Genomic DNA, 16547 nt, shown 5'->3' with positions numbered 1-16547 from the left:
ACAGGGTCCTTTGCAGGGACTGTGCTCCATGGCGCTGTGTCATGGAGATGCCGGACCTCAACTCCCATACCCCACATCCCGAACCGGGGAGATGCTTTGCCTTAATCTCACTCCGGGTCTCTATCCCATCCCAAGTGGCTCATCTCTGCCAGAAAGATAAGAAGAGCGAGCGCGTTCGTGTGGCTGGAGGCGTGACACTCTCATGTGAAGAAAGCAGCCGCCCACCGTGGGACCTCTCTCGCTGGGCTGGCAGGCGAGAGGGCTCTGCTCCCGGCGAGCAGGCGGGATGTAAGTTAATCATCTGCTTGCAATTAACCTGTGGCCTCCCTCCCACGCCCACGGCACACGCGGGGCAGTGCTGTAGCTTTAACGCGGGCGGTGGAAGCGGGAGGGAGGACAGCCCTGCCAGAAGCTGCCGCAGATCCTTCACTGCTGCCCGTGCCCTGGCCATGGGGAGCCGCAGCCTCCTGGCCGCCATCCTGGCCACCATCCTGGCCTCCCTCCTGCCGCTCCCCGCCGCCCCCTCGGCCCACCGCAAGCTCCTTGTGTTCCTCCTCGACGGCTTCCGCTTCGACTACATCGACGACAGCGAGCTGGAGGGTCTGCCGGGCTTTCGGGACATTGTCAACATGGGGGTGAAGGTGGATTACATGACGCCAGACTTCCCCAGCCTCTCCTACCCAAATTACTACACGCTGATGACGGGTGAGTACCTGCCTTCCCTGCGATGCTCCTCGCAGGGTGCCGAAGGGGAGGGCAGCACCCTCCGTGGCATTTTCCTGCAGAGACGGCGTAAAAACAACAGAGGTCTTGCTTTTAGCTGGGAGTTTAAAAGCACTCACGGCGTTACAGCTCGGTAGGGCTTGTCTGAAACCTGCTCTGAACTCGGAAACGCCGCTTGGAGCCGATTTTTGAAGTTCTGCGTCTCTCCTGCAGCACGGCCGTCCAGGGCTCCCCGGTGGGAGCGCTGCTGGGGGCTGCTGCATACAGAGCATAAAAACGAGCGGGGAATGCACGGAAAATGAATGCGGAGCCCGCTGGCTGGCTTTGCAGTTAATGACAAGGCGTGTAAACGGAGAGGGGGCTGAGAGAAGAACTTACTTTCAGCCGGCAGGTCTGTTTCGGCACATTCAGAGTTAAACAGACTTTCTGCTTTCACAGGTCCCTGTCTTAACCTCCCCCTACTTCCTTGTACTTGTAAGATAATCGGGAATAGCCAAATAGAAAGACATGAGGGATTTTTTGCTTTTGCTCCCCTACACTTTGCCTTTTTCTGGCAGCCCAGGAGAGGCTTGCAGAAAATGGGGAGGATGGTCATAATTTTCACGATGCTGATTTCCTTTTAAACGACGCGGAGCGACACATGATTACAGTGACCCTAGGAAGGTGCACAGAGTACAGCAGAGAAAGACACCCTGGAAACAAAATTTAAGTTAAAAAAAAAAACAAAAAACAAAAAACAAAACAAAACCCAAACAGGAAAGTTTTTCTGGAGTTTCCGATTGGATTTTTTTCCCCCAGAGTTATTTAACAAACAAGACATCGCAGCTAAGGGGGAGTGAGAAAATCTGTCCTCTCCGAAGATATGTGGTATCTTCTGCTGTCCTGAACAATACAATGCCCAGTGGTCTGTACGCCACTTGCTGGGAAAGCAAATAGATGCCATTGTAAGACAAAAATCTGACATCAGTTGTGCCCAGCTTGTTTTGAAAGCGCTTAACCCCTTCCTCCCTCTCCTGGGAGAGAAATGCCTTTCTCTTGCTCATCTCTGAACAGAAAAGAGTACAAAGCCATCACCGGTTTGTTGTTTGTTTTTTTTTCATGACTTGATGCACATGCAGGAACGCAGAGCAAATGTCACTGCCACGACTGAAAATGGAGGTGTGACTCCATTGTGGACCTTGTTCTTTATGTGTACGTAGGCAAAGCGGCTTAACGCTTCAGGTGCAAAAAGCTTCTTTATTAAAGAGAAGAGGGAAAGCGACTGCTTTCTCTCCTTACCACGTTTAACCATCACTCCCATTAAGTGCATATGCGTGGAGTGACGTCTGTAGTCAGCCTTTCGAGGAGTTTTGAAAACGCCCTATTTTGTACTCACAGAGAAGGAGTTTTGTTTTAGATGATGAAACACCGCTACTAGACTTTTCACGTTTTTAAGGTACCAGGGTTTCTACACCCCAGCTTGGAGCAATGAGACAACCTATGAGACCAAACTCCACTCTTCTTGCAAATCTCCCGGCCTTCACGATGAGGATCTCAATGCGAATACAACTTAACTGCAAATAACAATTCACCTTCCTGACACATGAGTCACAGCGGTGTTAGATAGGGCAGGAACCAACCGAGGACCAAGTTTAGGGCATGAACATGCCCAAGGGAAGATCTGAGACTGCACTTGAGCCTCTAGGGTGCTAGTGGACCCCGTGGCTACGTCCTGGGTAGATCCCATGGCTGCACTGTTCTTAGCCCCAACGCCATGGCATGGTCCCCACTGAAAAAAGACACCACGTTGTGTGACGAGTTGATGGAGGGGCTAGTGAGTGAGAGGTGATGGTGGGAGCGCGGGACACGCGGCAAACATAGCATTGGCTGTGCCGAGTCTGTGCACTTTCGATTCACAGAGCTGGGACAGCTTTTAGAAAAAATTCTGCGTGGCAGGGTGACACGAGCATCGTGCCATAGTGACCCGCTTAACTGTGTCCCCATCACTGCTGTACGGGCAGGAGAAGGCTTACATCGCATCTCACCAGTCATGCATCTCCGCTGGGGTCGGGGGGGCCTTAACCTGGTATTGTTTCCATTTGCAACTGGGATGTGCGGGACTTAAATGTTGCCACAGTTTCTTCAGAGAAACCAGGAACTACAAGGACAAGTGGTTCTTCATATCTTGTCCTACACTGCTGCTTCACGAGCCATTAAGAAACTCACGTTTTAACCTCCAAATTGCTGTATTTTAGCATTTGTGAATGGGGTTTCACAGTATATTGACTTTTTTTTCAGCTAAATCAGTTTAAGAAATTTCTGGCCCCACCTGCCCATTCCCACCCCTGGCTTGTTCATTATATGCCAACACATTTTTGGATAAACACTGCCGTCCCTTCTTTCTCTGCCCATTTACAAGGAATTGTGGCCCCACATGGGTTCAGGAGCATACACAGCTGCCAGATCTAGGACAGAACGTGATGAAAATGCTGCGGTTTGGATGTATTTCTCTCTTGCGTCTCTCTGTTTGTGTGATTGAGGCCTCTCCTTTCTGCATACTGCCCTTCACCCCACACCCACGCAACCTTCATGACTCCGAAGAGGTTTAGTTGTTGCAGAGGGAAGTTCTCCCTCATTTCGGTGGCTTTGGAGGAGGACCGTGGACTCTGCTCCTCAGACACCATCACCATTGGGACAGGTCAGTCCCCTCAAATGAGAACTCACCTCCTTCTCCTGCCCAGACCTGCAGGAGGAGGTTATGGAGGTCAGCAGCATCTGCCCCACCGCGTCTCATTGCAGATGCTGAACTGCACCCCTCAGCCCTGCCAGAAGGTAGTGTTCCTCTGCAACAGGCAACCAGCAAGCAATAGCACATCTGCCCATTTATACGCAGGATCTTCTAGTCATTATATTTCACTTTACTGATGATTTCAAGAGGGCAGCCCAATTAAATTTAATATTCACGAGGAACAGCAAGTTCACTGAGATTTTCAAAGCTGTAACCAAATAGATGCAACCATAACTGATGACCAAGAGCCATGTACCTAAAAATAATTAACTAATGTGTGCTAATGTGACGCATGCCCCCTTTTGCTGAGACTAGGTGCTAGGTGAAGCACAGACACCGCGGGAGGAATCGGTAAACAAAGTGTTGGAAGGGGAGCAGATGGAAGGAGGTGACTCGCCCGTGGTCACGCAGTGCTGCAGGGCAGCGGCAGAGCTCTCCGTGGGTCCCCCTCCTACTTAAATCTGCTGCTGATGTTATCCTGTGAGAAGATATTTGCTGGAGCTTCCCCAAGTGACACAGAAAGCCTCAGCCCAAAGCCTGGGGCCTGCCTGGAGGTCTTTTCCCTTCCTCCATGACTACAGCAACCATGAGAAAGAAAACCAGAGCATAAAAACAAGACAAATGCTAATGGTTTGGCTTCTCCATGCAAAGTCACCCAGTGATTCAGAGCTTGGGGAGAAGCTCCAGTCTCCCTGCAAGCCAGAGCATGGCGTCATGACCTGCTGTTTGCTTGAAGAAACACCAAATAACAGCCAAGTCATTGCTGGAGCAAAAGGAACTCGCTGACGTGCAACCAGAGAAGTTCTGTTACAAAAATCTGGTGTGCAACGTAGCCCAAGGATGTCTCAGCTTAAAATCCCACTCTTTGGAAAGCAATTTTCTCTAACAACTTCATTACTGCCGTGTTTCTCAGTTTTGACTTCCGCAGCAGCGTAAAGACTGGTTCTTGGGTGGTTGGGTTGTTTTCTGAGCTGCTAGACTGAATCCTACCTGGTGTCCTAGCTCCCCACGCTCCGGTTGTGATATTGCAGTTGTTGACCTGAAAGGCACAGCGTAAAATGGTGAATTAGGTAAAAGGAGACGCTGCTGCTGACACGTGTGTTTGAGAGAGCTTTGCGAGGCTCAATGTGGACTTGGCAAGGGAGGGAAGAAGGAGTCCAAATACGCGTATCCCAAAAGGCTCACTTAATCACACCATGTGCTGTTTGTTTTGCAAAGAAAGGAATTAAGACCACAAGCCACCTCGGTTTTTTTTTTATCCTGTGGGGAGCTTTTAATATTTCCCTTTCCCTGCCTGCGCCTGGCTCTGCAGGGAGCTCTCACGCCAAGCTAAATGGAAAGTCTGAGGTCTCCCTGTGACCGCTCCAAGCACGAGTCATTGCTTCGGAACCCTTCGTGCCGTATCTCCCATGCTGAGGAGTTTGGGTCCCCCTCGCCTGCCAACCCACCGGCCTTGGGGGGGTGCTGGGGGACCCCCAGCTCCTCTGAACCCCCCCCAGCTCCAGGCATGTGGGGGCCCCTCACATTTCCAGCCTCAGCCAGCATAAACACGGGCAGCCAGTATCACATCTGAGCTGGAAGCTTGGGGAGGATTTATTTTCCAAGATCCTAACAACAAATGAGGTCTTTTCTGGCAGGTCCTCCGTGAGGACGCAGCAGCCACTGGTCAGCTGTGCAGCCCCGCGTCCAAGAGCCGTGTTTCTCTTGGCCTCCATGGGAAGCGGAGGGAGTCCCTGCTCCAGAGAACGGTGGGTGGGTGGAGAGCTGCTTGGAGAGGAGCCTCTGTGTCCCTCTTTGGAGAGAACCTGATCTTAAATACTTGGCAGAGAAGCTATGAGATCCCGTGAGGGCTTGTGGGATGGAGGAGGAGGTTGAGCAGATTGTGTTTCAGGCCTCCTGAACCCCAAAGTGAGGCCCGTGGTCTTCACAGGGCTGTCCCACACTTGTCGTGTCCCAGCGATGGCATGTTCAGGGCTTCTCTAAAATACTGAGGTGGGGCATGGTGTTTTCCCAGCCACTGTGGAAAAGCCCTGCATGTGCCATCACCTTCTCCTCTGCATGGCAGGAGGGAGAGAAGCAACATGGCAGGTCCCAAGGATGGGTGAGAGTCAAGGTCTACTCTGCCAGACTGAAGGTTTCACGCATCTTCTGTGTTTCTACCGTCCTTCCTCTGCTCCTCACCCTCAGTGTTGGCATAGTTGACTGGTGAGGGGCTTTGGTGGGTGATGTTGTGGTCTCATAAGTAGCCAGTCTGCTTCTGTTTTCCCCTGAGCACGGCTAACCTTGACATTCACCACACCCAGTTTATTCCACGCTTTCTGGGAGCAAATGTCCTTCAGGCTCCCACCCCTGGGTCCTCTGGGGGCTGGCTGATGTGCACAGGCACTAGTACATTTATTGTCTGCTGTGAGAGGTCTCCTGGTTTACGGCACAGCATCTCCACTCTCCATCCACTTGGGACCCGGAGGAAACCGCATCTGGCGATGGCTCTAGCAGATGCCTCTTTTCTGCTAACTCCAGCCTGGTCCGGGAAAGGACGCTGACAATTTCTGTTTAAGCAGTTAAGCAAGTTTTTAAGCACATAAACAACACCTGCACGTTGTCTGAGACATAAAAAAAATGGAGGGATAGGAGCAGAGCAGGGAAATTTATTATCGGCACACGTGAACTGAAACTATCTCAGCTTCACCGTCCAAGCCGAGAGAAAAGCCAGAAGGACACAAAGAGCATGATGAGTGGCGAGGGAACGGGATTTTTTCTTTTTGCTCCTCTTTTAACCGCCACAGATGCCAGCAGTGGCAAAGATTTACAAGATTAGATTTGTGACGTACAGTTTTTAAATCAATAGTCTCTTCTTTTTCTTGGATTCAGTACCTTTGCATTTCTAATATTGTGTGTCGGGAAGCAAAAGAGCACGAAGAAGTCTGTGTTAATACTACCGAGTGGCAGGGAAGGGGTACTATCCTAGCAAGGACAGGCTGGAGGAGAGAGTGGGAACCGGGAGGGTTTTTCATTTTCACGTTCTTCATCTCGCTTTGTTTACTCACCGCCTGCAGGAAGGCTGCAATGCCAAGTGCCAAGATTCTTCTCTTTCACACATACACAAAATGTTGTAAAAATCTGTGTTTGCTTTCTAACCAGTTAAAAAAATGGAAACACTTTCAAAGTGGAGAACAGAAAGTTTTCTCTAACGCAAGTTCATACGCTACAAATGGAAGCAGAGAGTTTTTTTTCCCTTCTTACTAGCTACAACCTCACAGCTCCCAACTACTGTATCCACTACCAGCTATTAGCAGCAGTAAGGGGACATTCACGTACCAAGGTATTTACTTCTTTGCCCAGAGCTGGAGTCGCAGCTGATGAACAGAAAACTTCCAGAGGCTCGTACCCTCTCTAATGGTGCTGGCAGCAGCTTTGCCCATGGTTTTGTTCAGGTCCTCCGTAGTGCTCGGAGCTGTGGTGCCCTTGAGCCATAGCTAGCTGAAGGTGGTCAGGTGTCCCAGCGTGGTCCCTTAGCCCACTGCTGCCACGAAGTTCAGGAGACTGACCAACAGCTTGGAGCACCTGCTCTCCAGGGACACAAGACCTGCCTTCCCAGGAAAGACATGGACCCTTTGGAGTGGGTCCAGAGGAGGCCAGGGAGATGCTGGGAGGGCGGGAGCCCCTCTGCTGGGACGACAGGCTGAAAGAGTTGGGGGGGTTCAGCCTGGAGAAGAGAAGGCTCCGGGGAGACCTTCCAGCCCCTTCCAGTCCCTAAAGGGGCTCCAGGAAAGATGGGGACAGACTTTTTAGCAAGTCCTGTTGCAACAGGATGAGGGGTAATGGTTTTAAACTAAAAGGGTATATTTAGACTAGATACAAGGAAGAAATGTTTTATGCTGAGGGTGGTGAGGCGCTGGCCCAGGATGCCCAGAGAGGTGGCAGATGCCCCATCCCTGGAAACATTCAAGGTCAGGTTGGACGGGGCTCTGAGCAACCTGGTCTGATTGAACGCATCCCTGCTCATTGCAGGGGGGTTGGACTAGGTGGCCTTTAAAGGTCCCTTCCAACCCAAACTATTCTGTAATTCTATGATTCACAATAATGCTGTGTATAGCAGAGATTTTCCATGCCTTTTGGTGTGATCCTACTTGGATTGCAACGTCTACCCTGATGAAGGCTAAGGTGTTTCTGCTTTGAATCTGTCTGGTATTGGAGGTCACAAAAAATTGGAAAGACTTTGCCCGCAAGTTCTTCTGGGAACATAAATTGTCCATGCACATCTTGCAGCTACTTTTTTCGCTCGGGGGCCTGCAGATGGCAGGGCCAATCTGCCCAGACCACAGCTCCACCCCCCTCCCCCCACCAACTTCTCATGAGCCCTGGTCTTCTCCAGGTCACTTAAGGTTTGGCACAAGGGTTTTGTTTTTTCCCTGAGGTCTGTCTTTTTCAAAGCAGGGCAGATGAGACCCAGCAGGGGGAGAGCAGAGCAGGGCATATATCGAAGTGGGCAGAGCTGGGCCCTTCAGGATGCTCTGCTCACAGAAGGCTGGGGATGGCAACACCACGGTATCTGCTCCAGAGTGGGAACTGGTGACTTTAAAGTCCTTCTCTCTTCCTCCTCACAGCAGGAAGCGTGAGCAGAGCATTTCCCAGGGGAAGACACCCAACAGGTCTCCTGGGGGGCTGGAAGTGGGGTGAGGAGCTGATAGATGAGCAGGTCTGGGTCAGGATTTAGGTGACTCTTCAAGCAAGGGCATAGTGGAGGAAAGACATTGTGGGGAGGGAAGGAAGGGGAGAAAGGGAACTGCATGTCTCACTTTGGCTGTTAAAACTCACCTACCTTATGTGTGCAGTGCTGTTTGCGTTGAGGAACTTCACTCCTCCCCAGCCTATACAGCCCCACGGCAGCCTGTGCTTGCATCTGGTCTTGTCACTTCCCAGGGAGCGGGGACATCATGGTGGGACAAAGGTCTCACCGTAGCGGCACGGCATGCGTATAATATTACATAGTACGGTAGATTTAGCTAAATGCATGCACACATGTTCATCATCAGGTGGATACCGCATGGGTACAGATTATGGTTTGTGGATTATGGGTTTCAGGTGTGCCGCATTGGCTAACATCCACGCCATGGGTTCTCTGATAAATCTGAGTCGTTCAGTGCAGAGACAGCTTACCTCCATTTTGTTGCCCAATGCACCAGGTATAGCCTTGTGCATCTGCCACACGCTGCCTTCCTTTTACAAAAAAAGATCACCGAGTGTCTCAGAAGAGCATTTTCTCCTGTAGATTTAGATGCAGGTGGTGCCTATATGACGTATCGTGCCAACTGGTGATCCTACATGCAGTTGGTGAAAGACCACCGAAGGAAGAAGAGGTCATTTGGAAGCAGGCAAACGCTGCAGGAGCACATCCTCCAGTTTCCAAATCTCACATATGGTCAATGTAGGGTGCACGACGCTCAGCGTTACTGTGCTCTGGTCATGGGTGGCCAAGTGGCTGTGTGTTTTGTTGGTTGGTTTGGTTTTTTTTTTTTTAATTTCATCTTTGTTTTGCATAGATTCATTTGAAGGCTGACAAAAGTGCCTGGAGACATGGGAATGTGCTTTAGACAAAGCCAATGCTGTAAGAAGTGTAGTGTCCAAGTAAGCTCCATCACACAGACTTGCAAATGCTTTTGCTGGCTCTCTTCCAGAAGGATACAGCCGTTATCATATTCCTGGGAACTATACCCTCTTTGTTTTCCTCTGGTGCTTGAGGAAGGGGTGCTTTCTACTACAATTGCAGTGAGTTTAACTAGCGAAATCTGTATGTTGAAATTGCTTTTTGGCCTGTTTTTACTTTTGTAGCTCTTAAGATAATGCTCGATTACAGAGGAAAGCTGCAGTAATGGAAGCCATAATAAATTCGCCTTGTTATGGCAACTGTCTAACACCATGTTGCTGTTTTGATAATCATTAAAAAGGAGATAACCAAAGGTCATTTTCTCAGGATGGAGAAAATAGCTTACAACGGGGGATGTAAAGAACTTGGGTTGTACAGGTGACTCAAAAGAAATTTGAGAATTTACCTTAATTCTGTGTATGACAGAACGTCTTTGAGGGGGAGAAATGCCAGCTATTGCAGGGCTTTTTAATCCAGTGACCAAGGCACAGAACAGCCACAGCTGACGATTAACAAAGGTCTAAAATAAAATTAGAGACCAGGCATGCCTTTTCTGAACAGTGTTTACCAAGATAAATATTGGGATGAGCAACCCAAGGAGGAGACTGTTGGGTTGAGATTGTGTTGGGGTATTGAGATGGTTGAGATGGGAACTGAGCTGGGTATTGACATCTTCCAAGGAGGCCCAGGGTCTTTCTGGGACACGGGCTTCAGGCAAGCAGACATGAATGGCTCCAGGCAGCATTAAATGGTCATGTCTTTTGGTCTGACTGCTCAGCTGATGTTCCCTTCTGGCCCTGTGAACCAGGGATGTCCGTAATGAAAACTGATGCCTTATAGTCTTCTAAGCCTCTTTGAGAGAGTTGGAGTCCATGGAAGAATGAACTTGTCTGATGTGGTGATCAGAAGAATACTGTCCTCTGTATCAGCGCACACACACTTAATTAAACTTCCCAACAACGCTACAAAGAACGATCTCCATTCTATTCCTTAAAGAGGTGGGCAAACTGACAGCAGACCTTAAATCCTATAGGGAGCTCACATCAGCAGCAGCCGGAGCTCATTGCTCCTCTATGAAGACTACACTATACATCACACAAATACGTGACCTAACAGCTTCAGCACCGACCTGCAGGTTTCCCCGTTGCCTGGGAACTGGCACCAGCTGCCTTCCCGCAGTTTAGCAGGTCGAGATACACTCAGGAGTACGTGGCCTTCAAGAAGTTGAAGAGATGGGGTTGTCCTTTAAGTAGGAAGGCTGCATTTTTGATGCACTGTGGGGGCTTCCTTCTAGCTCTTCTGGGACTTACAGCAAAGAAAGCACGTGGCAGCCTAAGGAGGACAGATTACTGCCCATCCAGTCCACCAGTTCTCCTATATTAAACCTATTTGGTTTAATATGGTAAATAGTGACAGCCATAAATTGGGACTGCCTTTCTCCACTGGGGGGGAGGAAATGTTTTGCATAATTGAAATACTTTGTAGTAGGGGAGTTCAAAATCCATTTCAAGGTCACATGTAACCAAAGTATACACAGTCCTCTGCTCACAATTATGCCTTTTGAAAACAAGCATACCAAGGTTATTTCAGTTCTGATCACCACGCTCAGCCTCACAAGAATCAAAGCCTGTTATGTGGATCCTTGCAATATCGTGACTCACCAGCTAACGATGACAGTGTCTCACACATGCATCAGCTGGTGCTTTTTAAGATACGAAAATCGTGAACTCCCGGTACAACTGAATCATCAGCATTTCTTTTTCCATTTTTGTTAATTCACTTCCAGATTAACTCTTAAAATATGGTGTCTTCTCTTCTGACAATGACAAGAAGTGGAAGACATCTCTCAGCTATTATATACTAGTTTCTTGTAATATAAAATTGCCCAAGGACCCCCAAGGTGCAGTAAGAGGGGTGAAAATGTCTGATGAAATGACTGCTGTCCCCACAACCAAGCACAAATTGTGTTCATTTAAAGGAAAAAAAAAAGCTAACAATAACAGAAAACAAAAGTAATATATAAAGGTTTTAGCCTAGTTTTTGCTTGTTTGTGGAAAATCGATGTGCTCCACGGATAAAGAAGAGGGGAAATGCGAGTTTCCCAAACTTTATCCTATGTTTCCAGATCATGCTCTTATCACTTCCCATTCACAGACTGCTTCCCACAGACTCCTGGGTCTGTGGGCTGGTGGGTACCTGAAAATGGGCTCATGTTGCATGCGTAGAAGGAGCTGGGCATCAGCCATGCATGTGGTACCTGTGTGGGCTGCCTCTGCTGTGGTTTGTGTGTGCAGACCAGGAATGGCATGTTGAGCAGGCCAAGTGGTGCAGGATTTGTCCAGCTCTGGGGCCCTCAACATAAGGACATGGACCTGTTGGAGCAGGTCCAGAGGAGGCCATGGAGATGCTGGGAGGGCTGGAGCCCCTCTGCTGGGAGGACAGGCTGAGAGAGTTGGGGGGGTTCAGCCTGGAGAAGAGAAGGCTCCAAGGAGACCTTAGAGCCCCTTCCAGTCCCTAAAGGGGCTCCAGGAAAGCTGGGGAGGGACTCTGGATCAGGGAGGGGAGCCATAGGACAAGGGGTAATGGCTTCAAACTGGAAGAGGGGAGATTTAGATGAGATATTAGGAAGAAATTCTTTGCTGTGAGGGTGGTGAGCCCCTGGCCCAGGTTGCCCAGAGAAGCTGTGGCCGCCCCATCCCTGGAGGTGTCCAAGGCCAGGCTGGACGGGGCTTGGAGCAGCCTGGTCTGGTGGGAGGTGTCCCTACCCAGGGCAGGGGGTTGGAACAAGATGATCTTTAAGGCCCCTTCCAACCCGAACCATTCTGTGATTCTATGATTCTTTTGGCCTCAGCTGTCTAAAAGTTGGCTGTCTAAAGCTAAGCTCTACAATTAATAGAGAACAATACGCACCTCCAGAGGGTAACCCCTCCCAACCTTAGGTGCCTATCTTAGGATGGCATGAATTGTTTTCTGGAGGTGCGTTGTCTTCTTCATTGAAGAGACCCCACAGGTGGCTGACAAGCTTCAACAACTAACAACTAACTTTTAAGTGGCTGATCTGGGGGATATAGAGAGCTACCTAGAGGACCTTAATTGGAGGTAACAGAGTCAAGAAGATCATATAAGCACTTGCAAAGTTAAGAGGTCCTGAGTTCAAATCAAGGCTTTTCAGCTGATTTGCTGAACGACCTGGTGGTAGCAGTGGTGGTGTTGGTGGCGTCCTTTTGCTGGACAATACCTGTCTGATGGTGCTGTTTTTTTCTTCACCCCTACAGGTCGCCACTGTGAGGTCCATCAGATGATTGGGAACTACATGTGGGACCAAAAGAGAAATGTATCTTTCGATATTGGTGTGACTAAAGAAAGCCTGCTGCCTCTCTGGTGGAATGGATCGGAGCCTTTGTGGGTCACAATGACGAAAGCAAAAAAGAATGTTTTCATGTACTACTGGCCAGGTTAGTATGTCAAAAATCGCTACCATCTTAACGGTGCATCTTTACATCTAAGCACTCCATACTCTGTAGGATGGCTTTTTAATACACTGAAATACAGACAAGAATTATGACTGCTTTACTAACCACTGGTAGAAATGAATTATCTTTTCTTAGGCCATTACAATTTGCACATGCTCAGAAAGGAAAAGACTGAAGTGTCACTGGAGGTAGCATTCCACCAAACGTTACCTTCAAGGGGGTTGCTGGCTTTCAGACCATCCCCTTCTCCGCCAACTGCTCATTCCTGTTGCCTATCTGGAGCTTCTGCTGTGCCAAATGGTTCACAGAGCAACGCTGTAGATCAAAGTTAAACAGTAACCATCCTGCCCCAAAGCGTGTTTGGTTTTAACCTGGAAATTAGTGACCGAGAGCTGAAGATGATCTACTCTGTGGGGAAAGCTGTGGCTGCTCCATCCCTGGAGGGGTTCAAGGCCAGGCTGGACGGGGCTTGGAGCAACCTGGTCTAGTGGGAGGTGTCCCTGCCCAGGGCAGGGGGGTTGGAACTAGATGATCTTTAAGGTCCCTTCCAACCTAAACCATTCTATGACTCTATGACAGCAAAATCCAGCTGAAAGCAAAGCATCCTTTGGTGAGCTGGAGTGAGCACTGTTGTCTTCCATCATTAACTCAGATGAGGCCCCAGTTTCTCTGAGTCTGAGGCGTTCATTTGGAGGGACTTGGCCTTTCCATTCCTCATTTGTGGGGTATTGGACCACTGAAATTGTCAGGGTTGTATAATAACGAGTCTTTTTTCACAACACGGAGTGTACCCTTCAGCTGTCCATTTAGGGACCCACATGGAAATAAATGTTCCAGCTACGCAGCCAGACCAAATTCCTTGTAAGGTACCCAGCTCCTCAACCTTTTGACCTTTTAAACTCTGCTACCTAAGCAGCATGCAAATACCCTCACACATGTAACTGCAGGCTCGAGGACCACGTGTTGGAAGAGCTGTACTGAGTACAGCCGGTGCCAGTGGGTTGGGCAGCAAGAGCTGACTCACGCCATGGGCTTTCAGCCAGCTCATCTTCTGCATCCCAATGCTCGTGTGCCTGGTCACGCTCTTTCCATACAATGTGGCTAATGGCATCCCAGGAGAAAAAAAAAAAAAAAAGGCCACAGTTCTCAGGAAAGGAAAGAAAAGAGAGAACCAAGATGAAAAACGTTGAAAAGCCATCCAGAGTGTTTCTACAGTAATGAAAAGCGAAAAGATCTGAGTGACAATATTGCCTTACGGACTCAAAGGCAGTCCAAGGGACTGGAATTACAGGCTAGATATAATAGTTTGGATCAGCCCTCAAAAAAAAAGCTGCTTCTTATTGGAGATAACCCAAGTGACCTAACAGCGGTGCAAATAGTGGGATACGGAAATTATACAAGAATGTAGAAATTCTTCTAAAGATTTACAAAAAGACCTGTTTCTATAGACTATTCATTTTTAACTACGAATGTAACTGCACTGACTAGGTATAATTATGTACTGAATAGACGTAACAGTCTACAGAGGGCTACTGAAATCCGAAAGAACAGTATCACTTTCCATTAAATGCCTTTGGACTTTACCTAGCTCCTTCATGTTGCCCTTTGAGCAGCATCTCCCAGGGAGAAGACGCATGAGGTGTATAGGTATGTATCCCTGTATGCATATTTATATGCCTCACACTTATCTCGATACTATTTCCAGTGTAAAACTGCACAAAGAACAGCAGAGCCTCCCTTTTACCAGTGCTTACTCTGCCGAGTCTATGCATTGACTCTTACGACGCTGATGCCCTACTTATGCCAGGGGGAGTTTTTGTGTGGATCTGGTATTTTAGCTGTGGGCTGTGACGTGTACATCTGTCTGTCATTAATTATTTATCTGTGACTGACGACCTTTGGCAAAGTCATCCGTGACTCAGTTCAGCATATACTTCAGCACATGCTTATTTTTAAGGGTGTTCATGTTCTCCCCACCTGGAGTATTGTGTCCGGCTCTGGAGTCCTCAGCACAAGAAGGACATGGACTTGTTGGAGCGGGTCCAGAGGAGGGCCACGATGATGATCTGAGGGCTGGAGCCCCTCTGCTATGAAGACAGGCTGAGAGACTTGGAGTTGTTCAGCCCGGAGAAGAGAAGGCTCCAGGGAGACCTTAGAGCCCCTTCCAGTCCCTGAAGGGGGCCTACAAGAATGCTGGGGAGGGGCTGTTTGCAAGGGCATGTAGCGATAGGATGAGGGGCAATGGTTTAAACTAGAGCAGGGCAGGTTTAGATTAGACATAAGGAAGAAGTTCTCTACACTGAGGGCAGTGAGACACTGGCACAGGTTGCCCAGAGAGGTGGTGGAGGCCCCATCCCTGCAGACATTCAAGGCCAGGCTTGATGAGGCTCTGAGCAACCTGATCTGGTTGAAGATGTCGCTGCTTATTGGAGGGGGGTTGGACTAGATGGCCTTTAGAGGTCCCTTCCAACCCAACACATTCTGTGATTCTATGATTCTCAAAGGCCACACTGACCATACAGAGTCGGGCACAAAGCAGGAAGCAGGGTCAAACTATTGAACTAAAACACGGGGCAACTGGGCCACAGTGGGAGCTCAGGTGTAACTGGAGTAAACAGAAGTGAACTCAAATGCAATAGTATTCATTTATTACATTTTCTCCCTATGATTTTTTTTGGAACTGTTTTCTAGTTCCATAGTTGGGACGTAATCTTTTCTTCTAGATTTATTATTTTAAAGCTTTAACTCTTTAAAAGGCATTTGACTGGGGAGTGATGCCAAACAAAATGAAATAAAAAATGAGGGTTTAGTAACAGCGGTGGGTGGAGGTCCCACAGATGTTTGCACTGAGTAGGATCTGCTATTGTTGATTAACTTTCCAGCCTGCCGATATACCGCGGCTTAGTAATGAATCTTGCAAATCTGATAAAGATCCAAACAGGAAACGTTTGGGAAACTGTTAACAGGAACAGCAGTCTACAGCCAAATTCATCACACTTTGTTCTGGAAGATGCTATTTTCTCTTTAGCCAGCGGTGAAGAGAAACGAGACCAACCAAACGTAGCAGAAACGCCTTGCGAATGCCAGCGAGCCAATTCCCAGGGTTAGCTTACACCGCGGCCATTTCCTCCCCAGAGCCAGTTCCAAGCTTTGCGAAGTCTGAACCCAAAATCTGCTGCGTTGTATTCTTCCCTATATTCCTCTCTCATTGCATAGTCAGTGATTAAATGAAGACAATCCAGGCCCCCTGCGAAGGGAGACACAGAGCAGGAGGAGGGCTGTTGACGGCGAGCACCCATCCATCACAGCTTTATTTGTGAGCCCAACGTAAACACGGCCAAGACAATTCGTGGGCAGAATTCTTCTGGGCTCTCCTGCCTCTAGAAGCAGAGGAGACAAAATACCACCGCGCCGGGGGTCCCAGGTGCCACTGGTGCCAAAATGCAAGCGCTTGGCTTGTACGGACATTTTTCTGCTTTCTTCATGGTGTTTATTAGGCGGTTTCTGCTCTTCAAGGCATTCCTGGGGAAAAAGTCGTGTATCCTCTGGCTGTTTGCTAAGTAAAACACAAACAGCTAACACCCTACGTGGGGTGAAATGCGCAGCCCAGGTTGCCTGTCGGAAGCACGGCTGCTCCAGTGGATGGAGAAGCCCCAGAGGAGTGCGAGAACATCCCAGTGGTCCCACAGAATCACACAGAATGGTGGGGGTTGGCAGGGACCTCTGGAGATCATCTAGTCCAACCCCCTGCCAGAGCAGGGTCACCCAGAGCAGGTGGCACAGGAATGTGTCCAGGCGGGTTTGGAATGTCTCCAGAGATGGAGACTCCACCACCTCTCTTCACCACCAAAGCCAAAGCTTTATATCGCTCCTCCTGCTCAGCCCAGTGGGTGGTGTCACCCCAGACCTTCAATCTCCTTCATCTTTCAGCAGCCTA

General features: G+C 49.0%; 1 protein-coding gene across 1 annotated transcript in view; it reads left to right on the top strand.

Annotated features, from left to right (window-relative positions):
- Positions 1–260: 260 nt before the first annotated feature.
- The window catches only part of ENPP6 (ectonucleotide pyrophosphatase/phosphodiesterase 6), a 35457-nt gene continuing 19170 nt past the window's right edge, over positions 261–16547 (top strand). Inside the window, exons 1-2 of the mRNA XM_054203638.1 lie at positions 261–705; positions 12413–12592. Coding sequence (XP_054059613.1) covers positions 450–705; positions 12413–12592 — 436 coding nt within the window. The 5' untranslated portion in view covers positions 261–449. The remainder of the gene's footprint in view (positions 706–12412; positions 12593–16547) is intronic.

Source organism: Rissa tridactyla, chromosome 5 (assembly GCF_028500815.1).
Source record: "Rissa tridactyla isolate bRisTri1 chromosome 5, bRisTri1.patW.cur.20221130, whole genome shotgun sequence".
Taxonomy (NCBI): Eukaryota; Metazoa; Chordata; class Aves; order Charadriiformes; family Laridae; genus Rissa; species Rissa tridactyla.
The sequence above is the reverse complement of the archived record's forward strand: the minus strand, read 5'-3'. Positions and strand labels throughout refer to the sequence as shown.